Source organism: Nothobranchius furzeri, chromosome 12 (assembly GCF_043380555.1).
Source record: "Nothobranchius furzeri strain GRZ-AD chromosome 12, NfurGRZ-RIMD1, whole genome shotgun sequence".
NCBI lineage: Eukaryota > Metazoa > Chordata > Actinopteri > Cyprinodontiformes > Nothobranchiidae > Nothobranchius > Nothobranchius furzeri.
In genome coordinates, this window is record NC_091752.1 from 59,410,972 (window position 1) to 59,428,410 (window position 17,439).

The following is a 17,439-nucleotide window of genomic DNA, read 5'->3' on the forward strand; positions in this document are numbered from 1 at the left end:
TGTCTCTCCCTTGTGGAGCGGACGCAGAAGCATGAACCAAGCTTGAGGGTAACATGCAAGTCCTGAAAGATTGTAGACTAAACAAAATTACATTACCTGGAAACGGTTGTGAACAAATGCTGGTGATGGTGGTAAAGTTGCTGTAGCTCCTAAAATATTCCAGCTCAATTTTCGCTAGCTTTAGCTTGTTTCCTTTTTGTGTAGCTGCTGTCACAGCTGTGTCAGGACCTACAGGCCACCATAGAGGTGAAAGCTAGACAGCACAAATTCAGAGCCGCTAGCTTCCAGTCTTAGCACTCGAGCAAGGACCCGACCTTGCTGGACCAGCAAGGACCCATCCTCACAAGCATCCTGCCCCCGGATTCGGACACACCCTTACCCCGGGTTTCCACAGGAGCCGTCAGCAGCACGTTACTGCAGCAGCACGTCTTGCTCGCGTAAGCTGCTGCTTGGCCCTTCCCACGAGAAGCGAAGCAGCAGGGGAGCAGCTGTCACCGACCGAGCACGAAGTCACACGAGTGACTTCGTCAGTAAACACAACAACAAGCAGGAGAAAACTACAACATGGTTTGTTTTATGTTCTGTCCGTTTTATAATCGCCAATACGGACCTGAAAAACAAAGGAGACCGCTAGCTAGGTGATAACTTCTCACGGGGCCGCACAGTTGGTAACCTTTTTTAAAGTAAAGCAACCGGAAGGCAGAACGTTCTTTATTCTGAAAATCTTGGGAGCTTCTCTCCATTTCCGCGTCCGATTTCCTGTCTTTCCTTCCCCCAAAATGTCGAACTTGACCCGTTTCAGAGGCGTTGCGCGTAGAAAATAGAACCGGCGCGTAAGGGCCACGACATGCTGCTCCTGAGACGCGGCCGACTCGCGCTGCTGACGGCTGCCGACGGCTCCGGTGGAAAAGGTTCTGTTGACCACAGCGGTTCCTATCAGCAGCTATGACGTGCTGCTGACGGCTCCTGTGGAAAGCCGGGGTTAGGCCCACTCCCATGTATTTTAGACCTAATTTTTTCTGGTTACATGTTAGGAAGCCGCCAATATTTTTTAATAACTGGGCATCATTTAAGTCATTGTATCATTTCAAAAGAAATTTCCAGAGATTAATGATAAAAACTACACATGGTCACTTTAACAATATATTCATTTGTAATGCATTTAATAAATAAGTTCAGTAAGATGTGAAACAGTGGTTAAAGGTGTTGGTATTGACAAAGAAGTCTTGTAGTCATTGAATTTATGATAAAATATTACCACTGGCATTATAGAGATGTCATTTATCTTAAAAATAAGTTACTTTCGTCTAGGGATGCACCGATACCGATACTGGTATCGGTGCCGATACAGATACAAATACCGGTATTGGTAAAAGTTAACAGATACCAGTAACTGATACCAATGCAGTTGCTTGAAAGTGACTTCACTGTAACTTGTCATTTCTGTTCACCAAATATTTTAGTTTTGTGATCATTTATATTAACATATTTTACTTTTTATCTACCTCGCAGTCTTTTCCTATTGAAAACAAAGAAGAAAATAAAACCTGTATTCCAATTCATTGCATTTTTTTGTGTGGTAGAAGTATCGGTATCAGTATTGGTGAGTACTCAGATCCAAGCATCGGTATCTTATCGGTTTGGGGAAAAGTGGTATCGTTGCATCCCTACTTTTGTCAGCCTGAATTTCTACGTGGAAATAAAACGGTTAGTTTCAGTGAAGCTCTGCCCACCCCCGCCCCGACAAAACGCACCAACAAGAGAGCTTTTGTCAAGTCTGCTGTTGTCTGCTGGTCTTGGTAGTCCAGTGGTTTAAGCGCCCAGTCGGGCACGCCAACCACCGGACTACCGAGTCTGTTGCAAAACCATAGTCGCCTTTTCCTGTGCTGGCCATTTCGTGTATCTTTGTAGACAGAATGTGTGGTTTTTACAGCAGTGTTTTGTCCCCAATGCAGAAGTAATTTGTCAGACTATCCACAGAATATCCAGGTTTCAGAACAGAGACCACTAGCTTCAGGGAGATGAGAAATGCCTGATGTAGTTTGAAATGCCTGATGTAGTTTGAAATGCCTGATGTAAAACTCTAAATTTGCAGCTGATACTGGAAAATGCATGAATGCAGCCATGAATGGATTTGGGGTTGTTCTCATGAGGAAATATCACATGGTAAAAAGCTCAAAAAAGTGGATTTTTTTATGCTAGGGCCGCTTTAAGACCCCGCAGAAACCCTGTCCATCCCCCCCCCCCCCCCCCCCCCCCCGTCAGAGGTGGATTTAGCAAACCTTTCCAGGAATAAAGCAGCACAGGTTGGAGTCAACATATTTCATGAATGTCATGTTGAGGAGAGAGAGGCGCGTTTCTACGGCTGCCAGGATGTCAGCATGACGAGCCAGGGAATGGTTTCTCCTTTCAGACTCGCGCCTACATACAACACAAATCACACATACACACTTGATTATACATTGTTGAATAACCTGTTTTAGTGTTTGTCCTGCACAGCTAGAGGTAATGTGCCACTAACCTGGGGAGCTGGGCTTTGACCTGCCGTTGGCAGAGGCTGTGGTACCTCTCCACCTTCAGGAAGCCCTGATTCAAAACCCGCTGGCAGATTGTATCCATGCGTTTGCACACCTGCAAAAAACAATCAGAGGCCAGATGTAACAAGGTTCCCCTAACCATGAAGTGGAGAAAGTCGATTATCTATAGACGCACATGGTAACATAAAAAATTAGGATTATGAAAGGGGTGTGCCATTTTAGGTACCTCACAATTCAGTTCCAATTCATAGTCCTGTGAGTAGGGCTGCTCGATTATGGCAAAAATAATAATCACGATTATGGTGACTGAAATTGAGATCACGATTATTTAGGACGATTTTTCAATTTATGTTGATTTTATTTGTTTTTATTCAGTCATAAAATTGCTCAGGGCACAATCAGGACAAAAATAAGAAACAAGGTGATCACTAAAATAACTCCTGATTCCCGGTATAAAAAGACCAATATTTCCAGCTCAGAGTCTATGACCCAAGGGCTATAGACCTTGGTTTAACTCATTTAAGTCTAACCAGTACAGACCCAAATACCAATATCTTGCAAACACTGACAGCAAGAATTATGCAGTGGCATTTATAACAAATAAATGCAAATAAATTGATGTTGACAAAATGTTGCATAACATTTATTGAGTCGTGTCAAGGTGCTGTAGGAGAGTGCACTAGCACCGTGTCCTCAGAGAGGTTAGCTATTATTTATCAGCGTGAGTAACTTATTTCTACCTTATTTATAAACTATTTATTTACAAGTCAATCAGTTAATGTAATAATTGTCCCAACCACAGCTGCACCCCCCACCCCCCAACCCGGTCTCACAGCAATCGGGGCAAGCTGCACGTGTGTTTAGCGCGCCGCACGCGCACATTTAGCCGTTTTTAGTGTCTCAGGAGTCCGCAGGTGCGGTGTGCGTATCACTCACTCTGGTTAATCCAACAAGGAGCCGGCTCCGAGAGCTGTCTTTAGCGACTGACACATCACTGCATCATTCCCTTTCCTAATATTCCGAAGAACGGTCCGGAGCGCAGGCGGAGTGTTTAGCTAACCTGCAGGAAATGTCGACGACAGTTATCCAGAAAGTAGCTAAGGGTTACCAGAGATGTTTCTGAGGTGTTCGCTAGATACTTTTAAGTTAAAAAGTCAAGAAGGGAGTCTGAAAAGCTGTTAGAAATAGCGTCAAAGTCGCTAGGGAGGAGCGCTTCATTTGCAACTCAGGGCAGCACAAGCGGGAGGAGCAAATAATCAGCTTGTTTTGTTTTTTATAATCATTCAAAACTCAGATCGTAATCGTGACTAAAATTCGATTAATTGAGCAGCCCGACCTGTGAGTGTTATGAATCAACTAATGAGCTTTCACATTTTCACGTTGTAGGCTTGTCATTCACTAACATTTGAACCAATGAGTAGCATGGAGCATGAGGCAATACTTGGTGGGTACTGGCTGCTAAAACATGAAATGGTCCATCATAAAAAATATGCAGCCTTGCTTGATCTTGTCAAATTACTTGGCTGTGACTACTTCTCCAATTATTGAATGTGTATTTAGTGATGTGGACAGTTTCCACTTTAAATTTTAAATGTTAGATGACTCTCTTTTTGTAGACTGACAAGTATTATCAATCTACAAAAAAGGTCTAATAAATGGCTTTTAACACCACATATCAGTCATCATTTTTAACTTCCTGACAACTTTTTTTTTACAAAGACACTTTGGGCCGCCCATGAGCTTCTCTACCACCTCGCTCAGCAAGTTTTCTGGAAGAACCCCTGATTGTTAGAATAGAATAAACTTTATTAATCCCACAGTGAGAAAATTGACCTGTTACAGCAGCACAAAGAAAAGGATGAAGAAAAATAAAAAGATTACAGGAAAACACAAAAAGGCAGTAAGCTATCATTGTAACCTTCAACCAGAACCAGACTGGCTTGGTCACAGCTGCATGCACCCCAACGGACCACAGCAGAGTGAACAACAAAAGCCATTTTTACAAAACAATGCCGTCAATTTGCCGCAACGACGTGGCGGCATAAGTGTGCAGCCTCACATACTGTTGCCTGTTGGTGAGGTAGTAGATGGTCCACGCATTCAGAAGTTTGTCCACTCCTGCACCCGTCATCCTCTGCTATAGTAGAGACGGTTGGATGGTGTTAAAAGCACTTGAGAAGTCAAAACACTTGATTCTCAACTGGCTTTTTTGCATCTTGAGGTGAGTCAGTGCCTGGTGCTGCAGGTAGATGAGGGCAACCTCAATCCCCATGTTTCGGTTATATGCAAACTTCAGTGGGTCAATCTCTGCGCTAACTACGAAGCATAGGTGGGCGAGGAAGTCTCTCTCCATGGTCTTCATCAGGTGGGAGGTCAAGGCAGCTGTTCTATAGTGGTCTGGTTCCCTGAGATGTGATAATTTGGGAACTGGAAACACACAGGTGATTTTCCACAGGAAGGGGCCATTTTGGTCCGAATTTTACGAAGCCAACACGGAAGTGGCAACTATTGCAGTTCCATCATCATCCGCTAGGGGCTGGCAACAGAAGTGGACAAATCCTCATCGACTCCCATGTTAAAAATGCCCATTTCACAGCAAAAATAAACATGTTTACATCCTGGTTCAAAAAACATTTTGGTTTCATAGATCTAGTTTACACTCATGACAACTATGATGAGGGTGCATTTATTTTTAACTCTCTGTTTAAGTGTAATATTATGCTTAAAATTCTCCGCTGGCCTTCTTCCACCACGGCTCTCGTGCGTTCAGTTTCGGGGTGAAACCAAACGCACAGGGAGGGAGTAAATACCGTTTTTATGCGCACCTTTTAATAACGTTATTTGGCAAGTGTGATTCTGTCCTGCCATTCTGACTCAAGGGACGCTTCGAGCAACGACGGGGAGTCGGGTATTGAGCCAGTTCCGGTTAAATACAGCGTGAAATAAATGTGAAAGAAAAAAGCTGCATCAACTGCCGCTCCCAAGTGAGGAGCCACTTGGGAGCTCTTTTGGCTCCCAAGTGGCTCCTCAGATTTTCTGTTGCGTAGAGTACATTTATAACCAAAAAATGCTAAACTATATGTAAAATAATTTTCTAATGTAAAAAAAGCAATATATCAAATATTTATCACTTCTATGGATTTAATAACTTAACACTTTAAGAAAACTCCACTTCCCTACTGCTGGCGCTCATTTTCTCACCGTCTTCGTTGCACTCTCCTCTCTCTCGCCTTTTTCCTCCTCCTCATTCCCTTTCGTCTCCCTTCACCCGCATGTGCTCTGCTGTGTGTCTGAGTATGATCCTCCCTCTTCCCCGCCCCTACTGCACTGTGTGTGGACAGTCTGGACACACAGTTACACATGTTGACCAATCGCCTGTAGCTTTCACCAAGGCATGGGGGAAGGGTGGAGGGTAGGGGACGACTCCCAATGACGAGCCGGCTCCCGTTGTTCACTTCAAAGAGCCGGCTCTTAGAGCCGGTTCGTTCGCGACCGACACATCACTATTGTGGAGCTCTCGAGAGACCTCTGTTTTCCACCCGTTCTCCACTCCCCGCAGCTCGGCGCATCTCTGTCTGATCGCGGCTTCTGTCTGCTGCGCGGGTTGCCGGCTTGTGGAGCTCTGGGATGGAAATCTTTCCACCCGGTTCTCCCCAGCGGCAGAGCTCTAGGAGACCTCTGTGTTCCACCCGGTTTTATCCAGCGGTCAGCCCGGCGTATCTCTGACTCAGAAGCTCTGGCGTTGTGCACAGTTAACTCCGATTGTAGCTAGGTTGCTACCTCTGTTAGCTTAGCTCCCACCTCCGCGTTAGCTTTGGGTTAGCTTGTAGCTAGTTCGACCGGGTGTCGTCAGTTGATCCCAGCCTTACAGCCTAACCCTCAGCTCCACCTCTCTTCCCTTTTGTGGAATTGTCTGGGCTTGACGGAACCTGTGACATGGTCAAAATGGCGGTGGTGGCCACCTCCCATTTTTCCTCAAAAATGTGTTATTGGAGCCTATGGAAACCCATTGTCCAATATTTATATGCCGATGACTGGAACCAGCAAAACCTGAGGGGGAGCCACGTGTTAAACGTAAAAAAGAAAAATTGGTTGTACCACCCACGGTGGTTGCCGCGCTGGAGCGGTTGTTGTCATCAATGAGCTTGCACTGGGATATCCAAGACTACTCCCAAACTCCAACTTGTTGGGCTTGTGGGGGCAAGAGTCACATTTCCCATACCTGCCCCTCCAATCCAAGAGGCCGTCGTAGGGGACGAGCCAAGAGGGGTGGTTTTGATAGAGGCAGGGGCTTCCAGCCACTGGGAGGCCAACCTAGCCGTGTGCATATCAATCCCCAGCCTGATCACACCCGATTCAGCCCGACTAACCTGTAATGGAGCGAGAGAGCACAGCTGGCCTAAAACTGTTAATTGTTTTCTCCTCTTCTGAGTCTCTCCGTGTGGGTTTCTGAAAATCCAACCATTTTCTTTCTGTGTTGGTCGCTATTCACTGAGGTGCACGTGTAGAAAATTATTTTTTAAACAGTTAAAATGTTGCTCATCAATACTTGTTTTGAATTGTTTTGTTTATACAAAGATGAATGAGAATAATTTGTGAAAGTGTTGCCGAACCCAATGATTCTGATGTACCCATTTGACTGATGTCCCCTTATCTAGACTTTGAATGATGATTTATTTTTACATTTTATGGAATGATTCTTGGGAAGAAATGATCAGGATTGAGATTACCATCTGTAACAGCCAAACGTAGTATGCAGCTCCACATGCTGTGATTTCCCTTCATCAAGTTGTTTCATTATTTTTCTTGTTTTGAGACTTATGCTCTTTGTCGTGAATTGCTTGATGTGTACCAGATTGGCCCCTATGATCACAGAGATGACCGTCTCTCCTGGTCATATCCTTTCCCCTTCCATTAGGCCATGCTTAATGAAGCTTAGTGAAGCTTTCATGAAAAATAGTGACAAGTTTTGAAAGTAGATGAAATTCTTTTGGGATTGTTTAACCCAGACAGATTAATACTAATGACTGGTGTTGTTTTGCATTGTGTCATCTTGTATTTTTGTTTTGTTTTCTATTTTTGGTTTCGAATCCTTTTTTTTTTTTTTTACGTTTAAAGGGGAGGTCATCTGATGACAATCGCAAGCAGGTGGAAAAATAAGCTGGTGGACAGTGCCGGCTGATTCAAAACTGCATACTGGCCACGGTAAAAATACCGGTTGTCATCAGGCGAACCTTTCAGGTGTCTTTCAAATATGGATAATTTGCATATGTTAATCAAGGTCTTTTTATTCTATCCGCCACGAGGCTGAAGCAAGAATCTGGAAAGTTTTGGGAATTAAGTTTTGAATGAAAAATATCAAACAAATAAGAGTAGAGGCCTTCAATTAACAACGGAGTTTGCAAGCTTGAAACGCAGCGTAAAGCAGTTAGCAAATTTTTGTGGTTCCCTGTCCCCCTTTTGGAATGTAAACAAAAACATCGGCTCATGTTTTCAGAAACCAGTAGACACAAGAGTGGGTTTGTGCCCGGCTGACAACAGCCAACTCGGCTGACCTCGCCCTCTGACGAATTATGTAGTTTCTGACTGAAATGCTTCATGTTGGTGAAAAATCTAAGCTTTATCATACGTCTCAATAGGTTTTAGCTGATGAGTGTGTCATTTAGCTTACTGAGTGATTCGGTTGTTTCGTAAGCAAATTTAATAGTTTTCCTTTATGACGTACTTGAGTATAAGTGTAGCAAATGGAATTGTATGTAAACAAATCATTTCTTTTGGAAAAAGGGGAGCAGAAATTATAAGCTTTTTCCCCCCATTCTGCTCCTTTTAGTTCTAATTTGATTTTTGTTGTATATATTCTATTGTTTATATGTTTTATTTGTTTTATTTTGGTGCTTCAATACAACCACTATAAATCTGCCTCAAACTATTTTTCAAACCACAATTTTTCATGTTACCCTGACCTCTGATTTAGTGATGTTGAAATCCTTTCAAGTAGGCTAGTGTAAGCCTCCTGTTGTTTTGACTAAGTCCTTGTTTGGCCCTGCCTTGGCCGTGTTTTGTTAATTGCTAGACAATCAGTATAAAGGTTGGTTTATGCTTGACGCGTCGGCGAGGTCCGCACGGCTCCGCGCGGAGAAGTTGCATCATTTTGCGTCATTTTAACAACCACGCCCCTCCACCGCGTCTCCGCACAGCCCAAGATTTCCGCAACGCGCACCTTGGAAAATTTCTAACCACGCGGACGGTCGGACGCGGAAAAACATGGCGGACCGGCACGACAGAGGTTCGTAAATACAGACATTTGTATGATTCAGCTCTCAGAGATCACCGGGATCAACATGTTGTTAATAATTCTTGGAGAGAAATAGCTCGCACTGTCGGAAAAGACGAGGACGCTGTTAAAAATGCTGGAATGTCATGTTGTAAACAGTAATTTCTACTTCTACTATGGTGTAGTGTTGGATGCTTGCCGTAGAGCTCCATGCTGCCCCCTACAGTTTGGGAGAATATTGGCTCACCGCAGAGACGAGCCGCACAAACCATAAACGCTGCGAGTTGTGAATCGCGTTCCAGCCGCGAGCCGCATCACCGCGCGGAAAGTGAATGCGTCAAGCATAAACCAAGCTTTAGGTGACACTTGTCCTACTTATCCCTTACTGCTTTGTGGTAGTTACAGATGCATCAGTCTTTTGTTTTATTTTATTTCTTGCTGTTTTCTGGGTGTAAGTGTTTTAGTTGTTCATTATCCTCCGATTAACCTTTACCCTAATGAGGATTCCTCGTCACAGCACTTCCTATGTGGTATTTTTTTATTGCTCTTTTCTGTTGTTGTGGAAATCCTTTCGCCTCCATTTGTTTTTGGTTTTGATTATTCACGGATTGTAATGAGGTTTATTTTCGTTAGATGATTTCGTTGTCCGGTTACCTTGCTTCACCTGTGTAGACTGGAAAGGTTATTTTCATGACTACTACTGGTTTTGTTATTCAGAAAAGTGTCTGAGGTAATAGATAGGCACGTGCAATGCCAAAATGGTCAACCTCCCTGTAACAACTGGTGTGTTTCCCAACGCACTTAAACATGCCATTAGGGCTGCAGCTATCGAATATTTTTGTAATCGAGTACTCTATCGAATATTTTATCGATTAATCGAGTACTCGAATAAATTACCCTTTTGCATTTTGTAAACCATTATATCAAATAGCATGTTATAAAATATGAAAGACCTCTTAAAATGAGCACGCAATTGCCAGTTATTCTTCAAGTTTTATTCAAATTTAGTTTTCAAAACTTCAGCACTTCAACTTTACATTACAGTAAACAAATGCGAGCGGCTGCGGCCCAAACAGCACCAGAACCGCTCACGGCACATGCGCAAACATGGTTCGCCAGCTGTTTCCCTATTAACACAAGTCCGTTTTAATTTCTACACTTTTTTTCTCACACTAACAAGGATTGTCGAGAAAGCATGTTTGCCGTGGTTATGTCAAATTATACTGATCACAAAACATTTATTTACTTTCTTTCATTTTCCTCCGCCACTCATAAATACCCGTGTCCTCCTGCAGCAATCCCAGGGGTGGACATTAACTTCAAAACCAACCGGCCAGCCGGGCCGGTAACTCTGAATATTTACCGGCCCCGCCAAGAATCTACCCAGCTGCCAAAACGAGTCAAAATAACAACTGAACCGTTTTAAATGTAATAAACCTTTATTTTGTACACATTCACAAACATATGATATCCACAAGCACGTGAGGATGTGTTTCAGCTGCTAACAGGCACAGAATTAAAATTGAAAATTAAACAAGTGTGAACGCTAACGCGATATCTTCATCCATCATGCAGGGAAATCCAAGAGATTTAACTGGCAGAAACAACCATTCTCTCTCTCTCTCTCTCTCTCTCTCTCTCTCTCTCTCTCTCTCTCTCTCTCTCTCTCTCTCTCTCTCTCTCTCTCTCTCTCTCTCTCTCTCTCTCTCTCTCTCTCTCTCTCTCTCTCTCTCTCTCTCTCTCTCTCTCTCTCTCTCTCTCTCTCTCTCTCTCTCTCTCTCTCTCTCTCTCTCTCTCTCTCTCTCTCTCTCTCTCTCTCTCTCTCTCTCTCTCTCTCTCTCTCTCTCACACACACACACACACACACACACACACACACACACACAGAGCAAAAGAGCTGAGGAAATGGAGGACACCAAGTAATTAAAAGAAAAACTACAGCTGAGCCGAGGCGCGCCTCGAATGGGGAGCGTCTGATCTAAACTGAGGAGCGGCGAGCAGCGGCCGGACTTCGTGAGCGATTCGCTTCTCGGCGCTTCCGCGGCCGGTGTGTCCCCGGCGTTACAACGCCGGCTTTCAGCCACTCCCCCTGCTGCTTCCGTCTGTTTTCCAGGGGAGCCGCTACTCAACTCAAATACGGCCATTCTCCGCGCCTCCCGTCTTCTTTAAACCTCCAAGAATCATTTCACCTACGCACACGCTTCTCTGCTTCATACAGTTTCGAACTGTCTTGCTTCTCCTCACCAGTTTTAAAGCGTTTTGCCGGAGATTTCATCAAGAAATCCCATCCCTGTGGTGGCGCGATCTTCCTGCGTGCTTGTGTGTTTCTAGCGTGGTTCCACTTCGTCTTTAATAGTGAACTTATAGTTCACTTGACAATAACTAGAATCGTGCAGTACGTGCACGAATCGTACAAGTGCAGTACGTGGCTAGAGGCGCGCAGGTTCACGCGCGCGAAACGAAAACGGCAGCTTCCTACAGGGCGGGGCCATGATGCAGGTGAAAGCCGTTGTGCAAATAACAAATAATGCTTGGGCGCCACCCGGGCGGTAAGTCGTCAAGTATTTACCGCCCGACAAGAAAATTTAGCGCCATTGGCGCTCGGGCGCTTTAAAGGTCCACCCCTGAATCCTGAGGGACAACGGTGATGATAAAGGGTTAATATGGTTTCCCCCAGTGAACTTCTTCCACCCACCGTCACGTGATTGAATTCACGCATGTGTGCTAGGTGTGAAGACATTTTTAAAAATGGCGTTGCAGCAATGTTAGCCAAGCGCTCAGTTTGAAAACACCGAAAAGTCTTAAAGCTGCAGTCTGGCAGCATTTTGGTTTCAGAACGGACAAAGAGAAAGGTCAGCTTGACAAAAGCAAAGTGATTTGCAAGGCATGCCAAATGGAGGTGAAATATTGCGGAAATACAACCAATCTCAACAATCACATTTTGCGACATCACCAAGATCTTGCGTGCAAGCCGTCCACTGGTCTGCAGCAGATGAAATTCAAGGAATCACTACAACTACCGGCTAATTTTACACGTTCTCACAAAGTAACTGAGGCAATAGCGGCCCTCATTTGCAAGGATATGCGCCCATATTCTGTCATTGAAAACGAGGGCTTCAAGCGGCTAATGAAAGTAGCGGAGCCCCCGTAATATGTTATGGTTTCTCGCAAACGTCTTTCAGAAGAAGTCATCCCAAACATGTACCAGTCGGTAAAAGAAAATGTGAAAGTAAGCTTGCGTCACCAGAGAGAGTGGGCATTACAACTGATACATGGACATCTGTGGCTACGGAATCGTACATAAGTTTGACAACACACTACATTGACGAGGAGTGGAACCTCAACTCGTACGCATTACAGACCATAGAAGTTGAAAATTACCATCGTTCTGCCGGTCTAGCAGAATTGTTGACCGCAGCGATAGAGGAGTGGGGGCTGATGAGCAAAGATCCTGCTATGGTGACCGACAATGCGGCCAATATGATTCGTGCTTTTGAGATGATGGGGTTAACACACATTGGCTGTTTTGCACACATCATAAACCTCGCCTCACAAACCGGTCTCAAACTCACAAATATTGCACGCCTGCTTGGGAGGGTGAGGCACACTGTAAAGTTCTTTCATCGCAGCACAACAGCAAGCCGCATATTGAAAGAAAAGCAGAAACTATTGCAAACAACGCAAGCTCACAATTGATGTTGTGACCAGATGGAATAGTGCACTGGAAATGCTCGAACGTTTTCTGGAGCAGCAGCCTGCTATCTCTGCTGCTCTGCTCTCACCTGAAGTCCGCAGAAATGAAAAAGATTTGTGCAGCCTGAAAGAGGAAGACATAACTGATGCAGAAGACGTGGTCAGAGCTCTGAAGCCAATGAAAAAAGCTACTGAAGTCATGTCAGAAGAAAAGTCACCAACTCTCTCAGTGATCGCACCACTGCGTGCTCTGCTGCTGAAGGAGATGACCAGCCTCCCACAAGACTCCAAAGTTGCTTAGGATATGAAGAATGAGATCAAGAAAAACCTGAGCACAAGGTAGGCCTATTTTGTGTGTGTGAGAGAGAAAATGGCTTATATTGTGTATTTAATTAAACAATTTAAGAAAATTATAAATTATTATAAAAAATTAAAATTAAAATGATAAATTATAAATATTATAAAATATTATCTCCCTAATTGCACAGATTTAAACATGTGACATTTATATTTCTGGTATGTGAACCATGCTGCATGCTGCCTCAGCTGTTGGTCCACGCTTCAAAGCCCTGCCATTTCTGGGTGAGGAGGAGCGAGAGCACACCTTCTCCAGGCTCCAGGCTGAGGCAGTGGGTGGGATGGAGGAAGAAGCGTCTAATGTAATGTAATAAGAAGCCTTGTGAAAAAAAATTCAAGCAAATACTACCATGTATTTGATCTCTCTCTCACACACACACATTACATATTTTGGTGAAATCTGATCTGAATTAGTTGAAAGCTAACTTTGCCTATTTTCTGAAATCATCCTATTAAACCTGGTTTTCACAACATGTTATTAGTTTTATTCTTATTTGTATATTTTTCATTTTAGATTTAATTTATTATTTCAAATTTACTTAGTAGTAGTACCTTAGTTGAGTGTTACTCGGTTAGTGAGTTTGTGGTTGTCTGACTTGATAGTTTAGATCAAAATGACAGATTTATGTTATGTTAAAGCTTCTATCTGGAGTATTTCTCTTATGCAATGGCACCATCTAGTGGCTGACAAGCATATCACACAAAAGTCTGTTGCTTTGTTTTTTAAGATAGCGACTTCACGTTTCTGTTTATAAATGTGCTTCAATAGAGCTCCGGGAGTTGACGTCACTTCTCCCGGCATGCAACAGTTCAAATCGAAACGGCGCCATATTGGCAGGCAGAAGCCCGCAGCTGGACTATTTGTTGTTGTAAGAAAACTCAATCAGACAGGAAATATGGTAGATTCCTGTTGTGCCCCAGGATGCAGAACAGATGCCGACGAAATAAGGAATGAACCATCTACAGGATTCCCCAAGATCCGGAGCGCTGCCAAAGTTGGATCATTGTAATAAAACGCGCTAGTGACCGGGCTAAAATGAAGCTCTGGGATCCCGAGAGTCAGTGGCGGAGCTTGATATGTGCAATATGTGCGGCCGAACAGGGCGGCAGTCTGCAGGGGGCGGCATTTAATTTCCTTTTTTTTTTTTCTTCTAAAAAAATTTTTTTTAAGCATCAACCAATACATAAACAAAACATAGAAATTGCATGTTCTTAATAATAGTGATGATAATAATACTATTTCTGTAATAAAAGCACAACAAAGTGTAACCCATATCAACTACTCCCTGTCACATGACCCACGTCAGCTGATGTGAGGTCCCTCTCCTGATTGGCTCCTTCCACGTCGCGGCAACAATGAAAGCTGGCTGTGGGGGAATACTTCCGGGCTAAAAACAAAGCGTTTTTCTCCCCTCAATTCATTTATACTTTCATTTTACCTCAGCGGTAAGTGTTCTTAACATCTACCAATAACACCCTTTTACTTGTCAGTGACCAGTCGATCGTTTTCGCTATAAAAAATGACCCTGTTCGGCGGAGTTCCCACCGCGAGCAGAACTCCGGTTCAAAAACGCTGTTTTTGAAACACTTTTATTTACTTAAGCACTTTAATGGGCTTAACTTAAAACCAAGAGCAATCGAATGATTATTGTTATGTGTTGCCTTGAATTCGGCTATGCTGTCTGTCAGACAGTTGTTTTCCTTTATTGTTGTTTTTGTATTTGTTTGTAGCAAACGCTACTGGAATGTATAGATTAAGCTACGTAGCCAAGATGATTAATAATTGACCTGTTGTACATTCGTGATATGTTTACCGGTAAACTGAATCGAACTTGATGTGCTAATGAACGTTTCTCTGGCCTACAGGTCAGGTTTTTTTTCCCCATGTTGAACTGATCTTCTTCATATTGAAGTGGCGAGCTGGTAGGACCATTCTTTCTTTTTGGAATCGGGAAATGAGCTATTATTTACCCCATGAAAAACGAAGCGGCAGCGGGCTGCTGGAGGTGCCCTGCTAGTAAGATCCTGTTTAAACTGAAAACTGCCATAAAATAAAAACTATAATAGCTAGAGCGTTCTTTTTTTAGCTGAAAGTTGAGACTTTCGCCTTTCAGCACATCTGTACTGTACAAGTCGATGATGCCATCATGTTGCGTTAAGTGTGTCTATTTCAGTAGAACTTTGACAAGTGGTGAGAAGGTGGCCAGGAGCTGGATGTTGTATTCAGTCAGCAAACGTTGTTATATATAATACACTCCACGCAATTTGAAACAAAGTTGTAGGTGTAATGTTTTTTCTTGTGTGTGTGTGTGTGTGTGTGGGGGGGGGGGGGGTGTCACAGGGGGATCTCGCACAGGGCGCCATTTAGGCCAGCTCCGCCTCTGCCGAGAGTAAAGGTTTTCGCTTATGCAGCGACCGCTTCATATCAGGTACTTAAACCAACGTTTCCTCAACTGTGTGTGGTATTTATTTTAAATGCTTTTATTACGATTCTTAGTGGGCTTCCTAAACTTATTTTGGCGTGGCTTTTTCTGTCTTATTACTCATAGCAGCAAGTAAACGTCACGTAAAACGTTGCCTCGTGAGTTCTGCGTGCTGCCGTTTCCGTGTTTTATGATCACAGCAATTAACCAGCTAAGCTGCCTATCTCCAGCGGTCAACGGGCAATCAGTCGGGGTACACCCTGGACAGAGAGCCAGTCCATCGCAGGGCAACACAGAGACACACAGGACAAATAATCAAGCACACACACACACACTCACACCTAAGGACAATTTGGACAAACCAATCAACCTAACAGTCATGTTTTTGGACTGTGGGAGTACCTGGAGAGAACCCATGCAAGCGAACCCAGGACCTTCTTGTTGCAAGGCAACAGCTCTAACCACTGCGCCACTGCGCAGCCCTTCCAGCCAATATGGCGTCTACTATCTGAGAGTCACGTGGGGTCCGGAGCTCTATAGCTGACAAACAGAGCTAAAACACGCTGTTTTACGAGTATTATTCTCATGTCATGTTGCGTTCTCATATATTTATATTTTAGAGACTTACTTGTCCGTGAAAAGTTAATCAACTCCGCATCAGCCGAGGTGTTCCTTAAATTTGAAGCAAATAAGCAGTAGTCTAACGCTATTGGATAGTTCTGGTCAGCGCTCAGTTTCCTTTTGCACGGAGCTCTGCGGGGCAGGGGGCGTGCTTAGCAATAAATAAATAAATAAATAAATAACGTATTGCTTACATTATATCACAGACAATCACTTTTACAGATTTCTGACAAATCATACAGAATTTCTGAATGGAGAAAACTCCGGAAAGCAGCTTTAAGTTATTCATAGCCAAACCAAAGCCTATTGTTGCACAACAACACACATAAGTGCTTCTTCTCTCTCATGCAGCAAGATGAAGTTGATTAAATGGAGGAAGAGGAGGAAAACAACCCCCCTGCACCTAACCCCAAGCAATCCAGTACTTTGGAGTCTCTCCTTGGGGAAGCCTACAGACCAAGAGAAGAGAGGGGACATGCAAAGAAAACTTGTGCAGAGGTGGCAGAAGATGAGATCAAGAGGTACAGGGCGAGGAGACCTGCAGGACAATCCTTTGGTGTGGTGGAGAGAGAATGAAAAGAGTATCCTCTTTTGGCTCGAGTCGCATGGCAAAGCGATATCTCTGTGTCCCTGGGACCAGTGTCACATCTGAGAGGGTTTTTTCTACTGCAGGTGATATAATCACTGCAAAAAGAAGCTGTCTCACCCCTGGTCACGTGAAATCAGCTACTGTTCCTGCAGAAGAATCCTACCATTCCCAAGTGATGTACATAAGAGGACAGTTTACACAGTCCGTCTTTAGTCAAGTTTCATTTCCTGTTCAATTTTGTTTGTACATTAATATGGAATGCCTTTCAGTTTTCACTTTTCATAAGTTTTCATTTTTGTACTTTAATGGCATTTGAATGTTTCTGGATACTTGAAGTGTTTAAGTTTTTGCACAAGACTGTGAAACAGTTGTTTAAGGTTCTGTACCTTTTAATTTCTATTTGCACAAAGTAAAATGAAAGCAGTTAATTTTAAGCTTTCTGTTTCTGTTTACATTTGCACTGGTGTAACGTGAGGAAATGCAAAATCAGATGCACACACGCATTCATCTCACCTCATGTTCAATTCTCACGACACCTTCCACACCCACGCATCCATAACCACATCCTATTACTCTCAATCTTCATTCACCAACAGAAGGTCTATTTGAGCAAGAACAGCATATCAACTGTTAAAGATTGTCCCACAAGTTGCCAATGTTGATTGTTATTTCCTGTTTGTCAATTTCAAAATCATTAGTTTAATTTGAAGAATTAAAACTTTTAATTGTCAAACTGGTTTCCTCATTGAACTGAAACACAGACACACAGATATTATCGTCAGTTTATCGATGAAAACAACCTTTGAGTCTTCTTAACAATATAACTGAGTAAAGACAGTTTCTCCTTACAATATGGCTAAGCCAGCCAATTTTTCTTTACACTGGCAAATAACATCTTTTTTCATATGGTTAAACTTATTTGAATAAAAATGGCATTTGCTTTCA

General features: G+C 43.3%; 1 protein-coding gene across 1 annotated transcript in view; it reads right to left on the reverse strand.

The window, feature by feature from the left end:
* The window catches only part of fbxo28 (F-box protein 28), a 35,067-nt gene that overhangs the window by 14,073 nt on the left and 3,555 nt on the right, over positions 1-17,439 (reverse strand). The window contains exons 2-3 of the mRNA XM_054750611.2: positions 2,522-2,631; positions 2,283-2,421 (exon numbers count right to left, since the gene is read on the reverse strand). Of these exons, the coding sequence (XP_054606586.2) occupies positions 2,283-2,421; positions 2,522-2,631 (249 nt within the window). The remainder of the gene's footprint in view (positions 1-2,282; positions 2,422-2,521; positions 2,632-17,439) is intronic.